This window comes from Leuciscus leuciscus, assembly GCF_965113295.1.
Source record: "Leuciscus leuciscus genome assembly, chromosome: 8".
NCBI lineage: Eukaryota > Metazoa > Chordata > Actinopteri > Cypriniformes > Leuciscidae > Leuciscus > Leuciscus leuciscus.
In genome coordinates, this window is record NC_138732.1 from 23,923,034 (window position 1) to 23,939,786 (window position 16,753).

Consider the following 16,753-nt stretch of genomic DNA (forward strand, 5'->3'; position numbering starts at 1 on the left):
CTATTTTCTACGATAACTATCACAGTAGGCTATAGCAATTATCATACTGTGATTTTTAATTAGCTAAATTAATATAGCATAGCATTTGTAAAACAAATATATGATGTATAAACACCCATATAGGCATATACTTAAACAAATATATTTTAATTACCACAAATTATTTTTTAATATATTTATTTGTTTATGTTGATATTCTGATAACATAAATTGGGTTAATATGTTTAAATTTAATAAAATAAATATCATAATGAAAATATTTTAATTGCATGTAAAATATTTCTTATTTATGTATTTTGGTTTCTGAAGTGAAATGAGATCTGTACTGTACATTTTCTTCTTTTCGTAAATCACAGCCTTAGTCTTTTCTCACTTGAATGTTTATAGTTTACACTTTACAGTATCTAATGTGCATAACATTACCTGGCAACTCGTTAGTTTCGCAAACAATATGCGCAAAGCATCAACACGTTCAGCTGCTGCGTAACTCATGTCCGTGCGGGCCTAACAACCTTGCTCTGATCCTCCGTTTCACTCTCGTTTTCAATAGGTTGCAAACAGTCTGTATAGTTTATGTTAATTGGGTGAATATGGGGGCTTTGCGAGAGGACGAATTCTGATTGGACGCGCAAACCCACTGCGTCAATCTGATTGGCTGTTGGGTTCTGTGATCAGAAGGGCCGTTGATTTAGTAGGAGCTCGTGTGAAACCGGCACTTCGCCACACGCGCTGCTGCCAGTGTGTCTGAGCTAAAAGCTTCACAGCTATCGGCGCTTCACTCAAATCACTTCAGACTCAACCCAAACACACATTACTGATTCCCTCTTGGTAAGTGTTTTTGGAATTAAATGGCTGAATTAAAAAAAGAGAGAAAAAAGCATTTATTTTGTGCATTTTTTTGTAGTCTGGTTAGCGTACTGAATCCGATAACTCGTGCGCAGCTAATAGACATGTGCTGGATTTATTTGGTAAAAATCTACAATTCCAACATTTTTCATATTAAAACGTATCGGGTGTTAAAATATGACTCTTTAATCGAGAACTTAAGCGGTAAGTCTCACGGTTAGGCCGCTGGGTGGGTTTTTGTAGCTCGACGCTGTGAGGATTAGCTTTAGCTAGTTCACCTCACCACCAGCCGACATTTCCTTCAAAGAGCGATCCCGCGTTTGAGTTGTTACTCTATTATACAAGTTTTTACGATGTTTACATTAAATGTTCTTCAAACTTATTTTCCACACATGTATGATTTTATCGTTTGCTGCTGATATAATCATCATCTGGTCCAAGCTTATGCGACAAAGTACTGGGCACGTGCCTGATTCATCGTCGATTTAAGAAAATTATTATTTTGGCTTATATTGTGTAACTTATCTGACTGGATAAATATTTTTTCTTATACTATCAAATGTCATAATGGGATCACAAAGGAACCGGGCTCAAGATGGCAACGCGGTGTGTCTTGTTCGGGCCTAACGTACTTAAGTCCATTTCACAATGGATTAATCTAATTAAGAAGTAACGTTAATAATGTTCCACCCTACATGATGAGCAGCTAAACCAAGTAATGTTCATATAGGGTGTGGCTGTTTCCATTTGAAATCTACAGAAACGATCGACATGAAACGGCCTTATTGCTTCTCGATGGGCTTAACAAAGGGATTTGTTTCGGTTTCCCCTCAGTGTCTGTCCTAGTTTTCAATCAACCGTGTAGTTTACCTCTATAGCAGGTAAAGTTTTTCAACAAGAAATAGTGATTCTCAGTCACCCATCATGTACTTTGACTTTCTCTGGAGGAACAAGATGCTACTGACAGCTCTTTTGTGTTCACCAGGAGAAAGTCATGGGTTTGGAACAACATGTGGATGAAAAATATTGTAACGAGTCATTTTGTTTTTTAGTTGAATCCAGTTGACCAAAGAAATGGTGATGGAGAAGCCAAGTGCCCAGCTGGTCGGGCGAGAGTTTGTCCGACAGTACTACACCCTGCTGAACCAGGCTCCTGACTACCTGCACAGGTGAGGATTTGCTGCCTTCATAATCAGATTTTCTTTGCAAATGAGGTGTGCAGAAATTTGATCATTGACATATTGCAATAGCTAAACATGTTGCTTTTATCCTTCCCAGGTTTTATGGCAAGAACTCCTCTTATGTTCATGGTGGTCTGGATAATAATGGAAAACCGGCTGAAGCGGTCTATGGGCAGTCTGTGAGTTAATGCAAGTGTTATGGATTTTTAATACTAGTTATGGTTCAGTGTAGTAGCTCAATGTCACTTTCTTTTTGAACAGGAAATCCATAAGAAGGTGATGGCTCTCAGCTTCCGTGATTGTCACACTAAGATCAGGCACGTCGATGCCCATGCCACCCTGAATGAGGGAGTGGTGGTGCAAGTTTTGGGGGAGCTCTCCAATAACATGCAGCCCATGAGGAAGTTCATGCAGACATTTGTTCTGGCACCTGAGGTATGAAGGTTTCTTCACAAATGTGTTATCAGATGAAATTGTTAACAAAGACCTTGGGTGAATAAGCTATTGTTTTTTTTGAACATCTGCCAATGCAGATGTAAGCCATTTGAAATGTGAGGTTGTGTGGAGTAAAGACTGAATTCGAATGACCTGCGAAATGGAAAAAGTGAATATGTAAATCGATTGCTGAAATTGGCGCGAAAATATCAGGAATTTGATGGTTCACTCTGAAACTCGAGGTGCATTTATTAATTTATTTGAAACGCAGCATTTGTGACTTCAGATTAGCTCCGCTATGTTACATTTTTTTTATGGTTTTAATATATTGTGAATGTTCATTTTTTTTTCTTTTTTCCTAACTGACAACTGAAGCTTGTTAACCAACAAGATTGTTAAATTAGAATGGACAAGTGTCTGTGACCCATTTAAAATAACAAAATTAGTTTTTCGAGGGTTTAGTTTTAAGGTAGGGACACACCAAAACGGACGCCAAAGAACTAGCCCTGATGAAAATCGACTGTTGTCACCTGTGTCAGGGCAAAAAAGCTGATAAACAAAGCAGCATGTGGTTACCGTTTGGATTATCAATCATGCTCATCACTTTCTTTATTCCACTTGGCTCATGTTAATATTAAAATATTCACCCTGGAACACTCAGGTAAGATGATGTCTGAACCGTCTTGATGACTTTGCTCGCTGTTTTGCTATTATTCTCGTGTACTGACTCAATTCACTAAACTACAGCCAATAAGAGTTCTCTCTCTCACCGACGGCCCGACTCAGTTTCTACATGCTGATTCTCCAAGTCGACCGACCCTCAAAAACGGTCCGACATTGGCTTTACATGTGTAATAAAAGCATTAGCAACAGAACATGAGGCTTCACACATGATGCAACTGTAGCACTTCTGTGAACGGAGAAAAACAAAGTTATAGACTTCTCATTTCTAACATTAACCTGACATCACAGCCTACTCGTTGTCAAAACATAAAAAGCTACACTGCTCAATTTAAATAGTCTGTATTACAATCTATGGCATTTGGCGAGACCACCTTCCCGCTGTGGTGTTATGCCAAGCATATTTGAGCACGTGAAGGATTTTTTAAATATCAATATAATGTAAACTAGGCTTTGTACTTCTCACCTTCCAATAAGTAATAGTTTAGCATCCAAATACATTGCAAATATAGAAACATTTGGGTTTGTGCCTAACTACTTTTGTGAACTAGTCCCTGGTTTTTCGCTCGATCGGAACCAAACCAGTCTAAGGCCCCGTCCACACTACTGCATTTTCGTTTAGAAATGGAGAATTAAAACGAATACGATCTCCGTCCACACCAGCGTTTTAGCTGCGTATTAGAATTGATCTCCGTCCACCTTAAAACGACTGAAAACGCGGATCACGTGACCATTCACCAACACTGGGCATGCGTGTGCCGGTGTAAACACAACTTCATTGATAAAATTATCCCACCTTGCGCTGGTTCTTCCCGGGTTAACCCAAAACCAACGCTCCATGTACGGTCGATACCGCCGCTGCACACGGGAATTGTCACAGATTGCTCGATTGATAGCTTGCCTCCGGCGCATGTATGCAGAATTTACTTGCACAGAAGCTGCTAGCAAAGATATACGCCATGACTGATGACACCCAATCATAGAGCCGAGCGTGAGCCTCTACTACGTCATCGTTTCTAAAGTCCTCCGTTTTGACCCGTCCAGACTAAAACGCCCTCCGGAGATTCAAAACGAAAAACGGGTCGGCAGCGTTTCTAAACTTCTCCGTTTTGAGTCTCCGTTTTTGCCGTTTTAGTGTGGACGGGAGGTGCAAACGTAGCAAAAGGTCTGTTTTTAAAAGAAAACGCAGTTGTGTGGACGGGGCCTAAGACAATTCTCTGGACTCTCTAGATCAATAAATATAAAAAAAAAGTTGAACTTCTGCATTTGGCTGGCTGTAACAGGGTCATTTAGAAAAGGGGCGTGGCAAAATACACTCAAAAGCCTATAAATCCTAAAGGAAAAAGAGCGGCAGGCTACGTGAACTCAACGCCAGTTTCAGTTTCGCTTTAAATAGATTTGTTTTTGTCTTGATGCTTGTATAGCTACTCTTATTTTTCATTTGTGTTCTGTTCTGAATATTTTTTTTTAAATGAAAGGATTTGCTGCGGAGTCAATGAAACTAAAAAAGCCTACAGCCATGTTTGCAAACATTTGGCTTTATTTACTGGTATTTTACATTATTTCAGAATGTAATAGCCTAATCAAATCTGACTTATACGTGACTTGCCTGTTTTCTCTCAAAAACGCACTTTTGTATTTGTAGCATGTTTCACCATGCAGCAAACATCTGAAAATATCTTGTAAAAATGAAACCGTTTAACTGGTTGTATTAATCGGTAAAAATTCGTAATGTTGGTTAATGGTTAACCAGTTAATTATGAGCATCCCTAGTGCAGCCTTAGAAAATGGTCTAATAATGCGGATCACGTCAATTGAATGCGCCACTTTTGGTGTTTTGCTGATTAATTTAATCGAGGCCTTCAATTTAATCGAGAAATTGTGACAGCCCTAAACTAAACATCTTGTAATGAATGTCACTTCAGTTCTAAATTCGGAGAATGAATTATCATATTCAGTAAAAGACAATATAATGTGAGCCCTTTAAAAGGTTTTGCCACAAGCTCAACTCAGTCATTCTGATATCGTGAAACTGCTTTTCACCAAGACGAGAAATGTCACATTTTAATATCGCAAGATCATGTGGCACAATATCTTGTCATACCCCTAACTTTAAGAAATAATTGGCTAGATATTTCATGTGTGTGGAGTAAAGTTTAATATGCAGGCATACTTCATTTTCTGCATTCTGCTCCAGTCTGTGCCCTCCCCATTTCACATTTAGTCTCCTCTATTCATTGATTCATTAGCATCTGTTCGAATCAAAATAATTATTTGTTCAGTAATCACAGATGATTAAATAGAAATGTACCCGCTGAAAAGTGTCAACATTAGACTTGGTGTCTTGGAAGCATCAACATGTTCTGATCTTCAGTGTTTGATTAGTAATAGTGTTCTTAGTAATAAAATGGCTTTAGGCAGATTTGGCCTTTTTGCCAACAAATTTACTTTTTTTTTCTCTCTTTTAGATTTAATTTAATTTATTTTATTGTTGTAATCTTTTAGGGAACCGTTGCAAATAAGTTCTATGTACACAACGATATCTTCCGGTACCAGGATGAAGTGTTCGGGGACTCCGACTCAGAACCTCCTGAGGGTGAGCAGCTGATATTGTTGGTGTTTTTCAGGCATCTTTAGAGTAATCTGTCTCCCCATTGCTCTAGCTGTGAGCAGATGACTTCATTCATCTCCTGTTGTTCACAGAGTCTGAGGAGGACGTGGAGGAGCTGGAGCGAGTACACTCACCTGAGGTGGTCCAGGATGAGTCTGCTGGATACTACGATCAGACACCTTGGTAACTTGTATTCAATTTTCGGCTCATTTAATATAGTTCAGTTTGGTAATCACTTGAGTAAGGCAGGATGCAAATCATGTGGGTGTGTTGTAAGTCAAAGCACACTACACACACACTTCAATTTTGATTAGTTACATAAGGAATACTTAAGTAACCTTAAGTTAATACAAGACTCTATTTGGTATGATGCCCTCCAAAAAGTGTTGCTGTTCAAAAGAGTTGTGGTTTCATGCAAGTCTGTCCATTTACAGCGTGGAGCCCGAGGGGCCGCAAGAAGAGGTGTCTATAACTCCAGAGCCCCAGCCTGAGCCAGAAGCTGAGGTGGAGCCTGAGCCAGCAGCTGTAGAGCTGAAACCAGAGCCCGTCAGCCAGCCTGAGGTTCATGTTGAGGAAAAGACTCAGAGATCTTCCCCTTCGCCCACACCTGCTGACTCCGCACCCACCATGCCAGAGGAGAACCGGGTAAGACCACCCTCGTTCATCACTGTCTGTTGAGTCTCTCTCGTGTCAACTGACCTATATTTGTGAAGCTGTTCATTCATCCCAAACTGGATAGGTGAGATTAAATGCTTTCTTGTTTTCAGCAATTTTCATGGGCTTCAGTCACTAGCAAGAATCTCCCACCAGGAGGAGTGGTCCCTGCCACAGGAGTCCCTCCACATGTTGTCCGAGTCCCATCTGCGCAGGTAGATGTCATAACACTCTTTTACTCCATTTAAAGAATATTTGATATTGGTCTAGGAAATCTTATCTCTATCCTAATTAATGCTTTTACATTTTAATTTCAAAGTCAGTAAAACCTTTTTACAGTGTCCTTGTTATATGTACTTTAGTAATTACTATAAAAAGTGCATAATCACATGCAAGTAACCCTATAGTAAAAACATGTTAATTCTTATTGCTCAGTAGTTAAAAATGTACTTGCACTATTTTAGTGTAAGGTTTCTGTGTTAGTGCAACTCTAAAGTCCAACAATGTGACTTACTGTAGATCCTAATCAAGGAAGTTTTGTAATAGTTCAGGGAATTTTGCATTAAATGATTTCATATACAGCTTTATTGCCATGCTTGATTAATTGTGATTTGTGCTCCATAGCCTCGTGTAGAGGTGAAAGCAGAAACACAGACCACAGCACAGAGACCCCAGAGAGACCAGAGACCACGTGACCAGAGACCAGGACCCTCTCCTGCTCACAGAACATCGAGACCAGGAGGTGTGCAAAAGTCTACTGAATCTAGTATGGGTCCATTATAACTGTTTTTCAAATATTTACAAAAGAGTTGATTTGATGAATTTGCAGTTTCTTAATCTAATTGGCTCTGGCAAAACTGCTTTGTAATGAACTTCATGTCTGCATATAAATGGCATATACTCCAGTGAAATTGAAAGTTAAATTAAAAGTGTGGCTAGTCCACTAAAAACCTGAAAGGAGATGAATCATCTGTTTAATCTCTGGTTTAGTGGTCCGGGAGGGTGAGAGCGGGGAGTCAGAGGTGCGGCGGACGATCCGGTATCCCGACAGCCACCAACTCTTTGTTGGAAACGTACCTCACGATGTGGATAAGAACGAGCTCAAGGAATTCTTTGAACGTAAGTGTAAATGCACTTCTCAATTCAAACTTTTTAAAATGTAGATCAGATCCTCATCCTGCATGAGCTTACCTGCTTATTTCTTTTCAGAGTATGGCACTGTCCTTGAGCTGAGAATCAATAGCGGTGGAAAGCTGCCTAACTTTGGATTTGTGGTATTTGATGATTCTGAACCCGTGCAGAAGATCCTCAGCAATCGGGTACGTGTGACTCTCAGATGTTGTGTGATACGGGATATTTTGACGAATGCAAGATCATCAGAATGACCTTTTTTTTAATGTGTTGTAGCCCATTAAACTGCGAGGAGATGTTCGACTGAACGTAGAGGAAAAGAAGACCCGCTCGGCCCGTGAAGGTGACAGGCGGGACATCCGCCCTAGAGGCCCGGGGGGACCGCGTGACAGGATTGGCGGGTCAAGGGGACCGCCCGCCCGTGGAGGCATGGCTCAGAAACCCAGTTTCGGAGCCGGTCGAGCCACAGGACCCAGCGAGGGCCGCTACGCAGGACCACGTCAGTGAGGCAGCTCCCACGTCATTCACTGCTGATGCAAGTCACCCTGGTTAACACAGATGGCTTTTCTGTTCCCTGTCTCCATCCCTCACTCCAGGACCCAGGAGTGAGATTTATTTTTGTTTCTTTATCTGGACTTCCTTTTAATTCTGAGATTGAACTTGAATTTGTTGTAGAAAAACAAAACTACTTGAATTGGGGAAAGGAGAAACCTAGCATTTGGTTTTAGAGTTCTCTCCCTGTTTCTTAAAGGAACGTGTTTTTACTGCTTGGGCAATCCTGTGTATTGCTAACACCCGCTTTCAGGTCAAGTGCAAGTATGGTTTTATTTGGAATTGTTGCCATGTCAAATCATGGTTGTGTGTGAGTGACTATCTAGCATGTAAAGAATCCTGTTTGCCTTCTACTGTTGCACTTCATCAAGAATGACAACATATTTTAACAACTCCACTGATGAGAGAACAAAATAAACTCTATGTGCTATTTTGAAGCATGGGTGTGTCTTGTCTAGGTTAAGAATTGTCGACAGGGATCATGCGGTAATGGAAAATATAAATAAGGTAACATTTTAATTGACCTCTAGGCCTGGAACTACAACAAAAATTTTCATAATTAAGGAAAGTGGCAATTATGTAGAAAAATAAAGGATTTACTATTTGACAAGGGAAAACATGTAAAAATGTATTTGACTTGTGTAAAAAAAATTGAATTTATTGAACCTTTTAGACAAAGTTTGCATATGTGATCATATAATACAACTGAGAGCATAGAAATGTGCATGTCAAATTCACGGTAGGAAAAAAAGCAATAATATATATATATATATATAGATACTGCTCACATCCAAAATAATTCTTAGGTTTAAATAATTCTTAGGTTTAAATGGCTCTTTGGAAGTAGTTTTAAAGTTGCCTCTAAAACACCTGGTAGTAATAAGTGACGGGTAAAATCATGGATGTTAGTCATCATGAAATCAAAATTGACTTATGGAGATCTGCACTCATTATTATAAATGATTCATCCATGCACATTTTTTGTTGTTGTAAAAGTCAGGTGCCCTTGTAATCTTTATTCTAACTGCCCTATTTTTCAGCGCTGTGTTTTCTGGCACTGTCATTCACATGAGATCACCGATCAAACCACAGCCATCCAAACAATTCCCCAAGTTTTTCCTGTTTGAGAAGCTGTTTCACACAGATGTGTTACAATACGGAAGAAAAGGAAATTGCTATTTCCGTTTCATGTCAACTTAAATTACACCTGGTACAGGTTGTCCCCTTCCAATGTATTTCGCCATGTTAAAATGACATCACAGAGAATCCTCACGTTCGTTGGCTGCCGCATCTGAAGATTCGTTAGCGTGTTGATTTTATATATATATATATATATATATATGCAAATCTAATTTCTAAAGGCTGCAGCACCTGAAGATCTTCATGCATCGGCTCAATCTTTTTTCCATTACTGCCGGGGTAGAACTGGTCATAACAGAAAAGTCAATTTTGCACTTATAGACATCCATCACCCAGCCACCAAAATGATGAGATTTTGCAATATTGTGCTGCCACTCTCAACAAATATCAATATGTTATATTGCCATAGCAGCGTTCTTTACCGATACCTTATCCTGAGGCACACGCCGGCCAATCATCTTCCCATTTTCTCAGTCTGATTGAGTTACTGAGATTACTGGGCCTAATTATGAATTCATGTGCTTGCATCATACTGAAAGAAAAAAAACACAATCACAACTGTAGCTCATTATAAACAGTGAATGTGATTAGCTGTAGCAGTGATGTAGGGGGGTGTTGACCAGCAGGTGGCCCAGCATTAGTATTCATGAGAGGGAAAGTGCAGCTTCTCTCCACTACTTTATTTTGAAGCCCCACACCCTCATGACCCACATGAGTTCAAGATGTCCTCATACAGCTGGCCACAACCCACCAAACATACGGACCCCCAGCTGGACACTCTGCAACACCACAGTCACCGGCACAGCTATTTAAAGGGTTAGTTCAGCCACAGATCAACATTCTATCATTACTTACCCTCATTTTGTTCCAAAATTGGAATTGGTTGCTTTTGTCCTTGCAATTAGTCACCATGGCCATTGAGGCTTTTATGCCTTAACCCCTCCAAAAAAAGCACCATAAAAGTGGTCAGAATGACTTTTCTCTGTTTGAGATTCTGTGTGAGGAACAGACCGAAATTAAAGTCATTATTCAATGGAAATCTTCCCCTCTAGTAAGCTGTGAACCACTGCAACCAAATCATTCAGAGTCAGTGAATTATTCAGACTGCTCATCAGTGAATCAATCATTCTATTCAAAACATGAACAACTTAAATGTTCTCTCTAGTCACACAAAACTATCGTATATGGTACTTTCAAGATGCCTTTGCAACCTTCTTGAAGCTTAATTCATTGTATTTGCATTAGGGATGTGGGCAACGACTAATTTAATTATCGTTTAAATGGGAATTCTGCAACAGACCAGTCTAGACTGTCTGTATAAGCTAGTGACTCATTTGAATATTAGCTAATATGGACTTGGACAACCTTAAAAAAACTCGTTCCCATTTCTAATCTTCCCTTTTTTTGCTAAAATTCTATTTAATTGTTGCTTCTTAAATACACTCTATCTTACTTTAAACAATATTTTTGAACCCCTTCAATCTGCCTTCAGCAAACTCCACAGCACTGAAACATCATTAGTTAAGGTCACCAATGACTTGTTAATAGCTTCGGACTCTGGCTGTCTTTCAATTCTGATCCTTCTTGATCTTAGTACAGCTTTTTACACTGTCATTCTTTTTTGCTAATCCTGAATTAAACTGGTTCAAGTCTTATCTCTCAGACCGTAGGCAGTTTGTCTCCTTTGGGTGGATGCAAGTTCAAAGTTGGTTCAGTTCAATTAGGTGTTCCCCAGGGATCAATTTTGAGCCCCTTACTTTTTAGCATTTACATTTTCCACTTGATCAGCTACTAAGATCTCTTGGTCTTAATTTTCATTTTTACACAGATGAGAACCAGGTTTACAGGTAAAACCTGGTGATAATGCAGCTGTCACCTTTATTTAACCGTTTCTGAGATAAAAAATATGGATGTCTCTAAAATTTGTCTAAACAATGACTAGCCTGAGGTTATGCTCTTTGGTTCTCCCCACAACTACTTAAAGCTGGTTCTTTAACTTTTAATTTGGATGGCTCTGCTCTGGAGTTTCAAACAAAATGTAATGAGGGTGATTTTTGGTGCAAATTTTACATTTGATCCTCATTTTAAAATTAGATTTTTTTTTTTTTTTATTATCTCAGAAACATTGCAAGACTGTTCTCCACGTTTATCTTTCTCTGTGGCTGAAAACTGATCAATACACTAGTATTTTCCCACATTGATTATTGAAATGCTCTACTTGCTGGGGTCTCTAAATCTACATCTAAATTGCAGTTATGCTGTATGTTCAAAACTCAGCTGCTATAATCCTGACAAGTGAGCACATCACTCCTAGTCAGGTTTCATATAGATTTCAAAATTCTACAAGGCTTTGCATGGTTTGGCGCCACAATATTTGTCTGATCTTTTAACCCTCTACACTAGTTGTGGTCTCCTCTCCTTCAAATCTTTTTTTTTTTTACTCTTCCTTTGACTCAGAAGAAGATATTTTGAACAATGTCGGCAACCAAATAGTAGATGGGCTCCATTGACTTCCAAAGAATCCCCCCTCCCTTTTATTTCAATGAACTTGAAGATATTTATATGGTTCAGATAACATAAACATTTTAAGCTGATTTGACAAAAGAAAAACTGTTGTGATAACAAACCGGGCCCCCCGTGATTTCAGCAACAACCCACACTGAGGCCCCGGATCCCCTAGCTAATTCCCTGGCGGCAGTATCATATAATCGATTAGTCTCGCACATCCCTAACGGCTAAAAGAGTGGCTTGCACATTTTTCAAAACGTATCCATTCATGTTCCATGGATGAACCACCCCTTTAAAAAAAAAAATCATCTCCAGAGTTTTTTATTGCTAAGTTGTTAATAAAACAAAATGAACAGTTCTTTTTCTCAGCTAAGACTGAAAATATTTCTCATATATTGAAGGAAAAAACATTCTGTCAGAGCCTTCATGTTTCACTGGCTTCGGGCCCCGCGGCGGTTTTCAGTGTCATCCGTAATGTAATTCCAGTCCCACTGTAAAGCGCAGGGCAGTCAGAGGGGCGGGGGCTCCTCCAGACTACTCAAGCGAGGGGACAAATTGACTGAGCCTTTGTGCTTCATAATCCACTTGCATAATTTAAAAGCCTGAGCAAGGATGGCCATAAGGCCGAGTATGGATGTATTCAAATGCAGCCATACAGGGCCTCTGGGAAATTCTTGCAAAGTGTATACTTTCCAGTGCCTGAATCTGCTTAATTGACTTTCCTCAAAAAATTGGCTGGGGTATATAAAACACCAAAAAAAAACAAATGCTTTGAAATAATATTAAAACAATGTCAATATCCAATGTGACTTTGACTTTTACATTTTAAATAAGGACAACAACACCATCTTAAAAAATGTCATTCCCCTAAAATGGTTGAAACTGCATGAAGGGACAAACAATTTATCTCCTGCATTAATCAAATATTTTTTTTTATGGATAATTTTAGTTTACTGGTTAGGCTACTATTCTATCTATCTATCTATCTATCTATCTATCTATCTATCTATCTATCTATCTATCTATCTATCTATCTATCTATCTATCTATCTATCTATCTATCTATCTATCTATCTATCTATCTATCTATCTATCTATCTATCTATCTATCTATCTATCTGACTTCCTCAGAGTCCACACTTTGGTGACGTCATGTAGTGCAGACCTATAGGGCCCTTGGCTGGAGTCCACGAGGGCGCATTGAGAGGTATTTTTGGGACAGACTCGATCGTCACGCCGGAAATAACGGTCTGGTTGTTGTTGGACAGGAGAAATCACATGTTTGCGCTCCGACGTCTTATCTCCATGTCAACTACACAGCCTGCTTTTACAGTTCTTTATTTTGATATTATGCATGCCACCTAGATGGGCATTAGACAATACATCATGCTTATTTAAATGATGTATACAGTTGTACATAATAATACATAATGTTCCATTTGAACTAAGATTACAATTTTAACACATAATGAAAATGTGCATGAGTTTCAGATGAATTTACAGGTTTCAATATTCATACTATGTTTACATAGGTCTCAGTAAAGCCCTGACATTCGGTTATATTTAGGCTACTTAATGAATCATAATACGATCGTATTATTCAACGCGCTATTATTATTATGTTTGAGACATCAACCACTGGTCGATGACCATAATGTTTGTATAAACTGATAACAACTGGTAAAATGTACATCTAGGTCATAAAAACGTAATATTTTCTTCTCAGCCACGTTAACAATTGTCCGTGAGTGAAATCTCCTCCCATCTGTCGTCTGATTGGCCTTTCGCAAGGATTCCTGGGTAGTTAAAGTGTGTGGAGCCTGCATCTATGCGTGCTTCGCGGAAGACCACTTCAAGGGTACAAAGGGGGCGCTGCTGAGCACACTTCAGAGCGCTAAAATGCTGAATGGGACGGCCTACGGACTCGTAGACTCAGCGAGCACGCGCAATTTAAGTCCACGAGACCGAAAGTCCGTATGAAGTGCGCCATTTGGGACAGGGCCTATATGGTATACGTTTTACATATATAAAGGGATATATTTTTTTTAATATATTTTATATATCATTTTTTTTTTATATATATATATAAAATTGCAACAACCAATAAACAAAACAGACCTTCTATCTTTGATATTTTCCTTCGTATATTTTTTGGGGTTTCGTTATGACTATGAAATGGCTTCCTGCATTTAAGATATGTATCATTTCATTTGACTTGACACATTTTTGTCATAGCAGTAACATAACTACTTTACTTGCTGCTTTTATAGAAATTATAACAAAATATTGTTAATACAAAAAAATATATATAAAACCTTGTAAGGATGTCAGCCCTTTAATAAGATTTTGAGGCATCCTGTATTTTCTTTAAATATATGCGCCACAAAAGTATAAAAAAAAGAAAAAAGAATTGAAGTTCAGAAATTGAATATATGCTCAACATAGATGTCAAGATGTCATTGTCAGAGTGGAATGCATTTTCTTTTGGAATAAACAGATAGATTCAAACTCTCTCTCTCTCTCACACACACACACACACACACACACACACGGTTTCCATATTATATGGGAACATTCCAAAGACATAATGATTTTTATACTGAACAACATGTATATTATCTCCCCTAACACTAACCCTAAACCTACCCATCACAGAAAACATTGTTACATTTTCACATCACAACATTTTTAAAAAACAGAATCTAGTATGATTTATAATCTTTTCCTCATAGTTACCAAAAAATTTCCCCACAAGGACAAGGATTTCAGATATTGCCGTCTTTGCATGGACGAAGAACATAATGTGTTTAAAATGCACATATACAGTTCATTTGAATGATAACATTTTCCCTTTTTAATGCTGTTAAACTGAATGTACGGAGCAAACTGTTTGCTGAAAATATCCACAACAACAATGAAATAGGAGCGCAGTTTATTTGTCAATCAATTGTGCCTGAAAGTTGTTTCATATATATATATATATATATATATATATATATATATATATATATATATATATATATATAAATAAAAGGTATGTATATGCTCATACCCAACGTGATTCTTAGTTTAGCTCACACAAATTTCACAATTCTCACAAACTGTTCAGATGTTTTAGTTCAGAAAACCTTTAATAGAATTAGATTTAGCATTATGACATATTTCAATAAATATTGTGTTATATACAGATATAGCAGAAATGGTACATTCCGTTTTTCTTCAAATTGCTCACATTTCTGTACAAGCCAAAAATATCTGCCATTTAATTCTATTCATGCAAAAAATTCCATGTTTTAGTATTGGAACATAAAAAATAAGAATTTGCTGTTCTTTTCACTGCTTGGAAGTGCACTCGGAGTATGACAAGAAGCAAATGAAGAGATGCACTTGGTGCCAATCCACAATAGAAGCAAATAAACCCCAAAATTAAGGCCATACCAACTTGTGCAAAAATAAAATTTTACCCACAGTTTTGCGTACATAAGTTACATATGATGGCCATGCCAATCATCACTCAGAGATCACCACTTCCTGGGCAGTTGCGATCGAATCCAAGGTGGCATTAAATCAAAACAGGACAAATAAATAAATAAATAAATGATAAAACACACACAAAAGAAACATGCCTCAAAATAAGAGTCAGAAATCATCAGGACATTAAATTGATATTTTCATGATAATTAAGCCAAATAACAAATCGTATTTGCATATAGCACATATTTCACATCACATTGTCCTTGGGTTCCCGAGCCAGTATTATTTGTTATAACTCGTCGTGTATATTGCGTGTGTGAGGGCCCGGGGCGTCACTGCTGTCATTTACACACGGGACAGTCCAGCAACATCGTCAATAGCCTTAAGCAGGGTTCATCAAGAAAGAAATCGGTCATTAACAGCAACATGAAGCTGAACGTATTTCTACAAATGTTCTCTAAATGTGTTTTTGACTACATATTTGCGTTTCCCATTTCAAGAATGAGCACATCAAGTGTATAAAGCAACTTTATGACTTTCCACACTGTACACTGTGATGTATATCATACATCGTGTGCCTCTATCAGTCTCGCACAGGACCTGCCGGAAGAATGACTATTTGAAACAACAATGATTTGTATTGTTTGTAATGTTACAGATCCAGTCGTGAACACTCCTTTCAGCACAATTCATCATGTGTGAACATTCAAATGATGTGTGAAATGTGTTCTTGCTACATTGTGCTGCATGTGGATAGCGTTTCACATTACAATGTTCTCGAGTAGAACTCAGCTTCTGCTCCACGTATCATACAGCGAGGTCTAATATATAGTGTAACCCAGTGTCTTCACCGGTGAGGTATAAACCAGTTTTCAGATCACACATTTGAGCACTTTATCACAAGCCGATTCATTTGAGGGAGAAGATTTGATGTTTAGAATCAAAAATAGCCCTTCAAATTTACCATGATGCCTGGTCATTTAAAGAAATGAAACCAATAAATTATTTATTAAATAAGTGGAATAAAAAAATAATAAATTAAAATGTGCCATCAATTACCTATGAACTTATTTAGCTTCACTCTCAACCAAAAATATATAGGTACATCAAAACATCATGATACCATTTGGACCAAGATGCAAGTTTGGATTTCTTGGTAATATTTTTCTGTCACAAAATGTCTGACTAGTCGCAGTGTATAAAGATATATGCTTGTAGGTTTTCTTGAATAAATGTTTGAAAAACTGAATAAATTACAAATGTTACAGGTCTTACAAAATTGGTCAATGTCAAACAGGACGAAATGGAGACGACAAAAATTGGTCAAACTTCAGTTTGAAAACCGGAAAGGCAAATTGACTACAGAGTAACAAAACTGCTCTTTGGTTTTAAACAAAAAAATTAAATAAAAAAATATGTCACGCATGGCAAAATCTTGCATATCCTACACAGAGCATCTATCACACAGTCTGGACACATGCTCGCTTTGTATAATGGTGTTTCTCTTCAGTTCGGCAGTCAAACAAAACGTTACAAAAGT

At 38.1% G+C, this 16,753-nt stretch overlaps 1 protein-coding gene across 2 annotated transcripts; it reads left to right on the plus strand.

Moving 5' to 3' along the window:
* Positions 1–677: 677 nt before the first annotated feature.
* On the plus strand, positions 678–8,528 carry g3bp1 (GTPase activating protein (SH3 domain) binding protein 1). Of its 2 annotated transcripts, none has more exons than XM_082177287.1 (12): positions 678–828; positions 1,899–2,015; positions 2,125–2,206; positions 2,289–2,462; positions 5,649–5,739; positions 5,847–5,937; positions 6,189–6,399; positions 6,522–6,623; positions 7,033–7,174; positions 7,399–7,527; positions 7,618–7,727; positions 7,816–8,528. In XM_082177287.1, the coding sequence occupies exons 2-12, from the start codon at positions 1,921–1,923 to the stop codon at positions 8,044–8,046; spliced, it is 1,458 nt and encodes a 485-aa protein (XP_082033413.1). In that variant the 5' UTR covers positions 678–828; positions 1,899–1,920; the 3' UTR covers positions 8,047–8,528. The 2 variants fall into 2 exon arrangements, with proteins under 2 accessions (XP_082033413.1, XP_082033414.1); XM_082177288.1 differs by having other exon boundaries at positions 7,033–7,150.
* Positions 8,529–16,753: the final 8,225 nt, after the last annotated feature.

Coding starts and splice junctions, on each gene's coding strand:
- g3bp1 (XM_082177287.1), top strand. CDS start 1,921: ATGGTGATGGAGAAGCCAAGTGCCCAGCTGGTCGGGCGAGAGTTTGTC. Junction 2,463..5,648: donor CATTTGTTCTGGCACCTGAG/GTATGAAGGTTT, acceptor GTAATCTTTTAG/GGAACCGTTGCAAATAAGTT. Junction 6,400..6,521: donor CCATGCCAGAGGAGAACCGG/GTAAGACCACCC, acceptor TCTTGTTTTCAG/CAATTTTCATGGGCTTCAGT.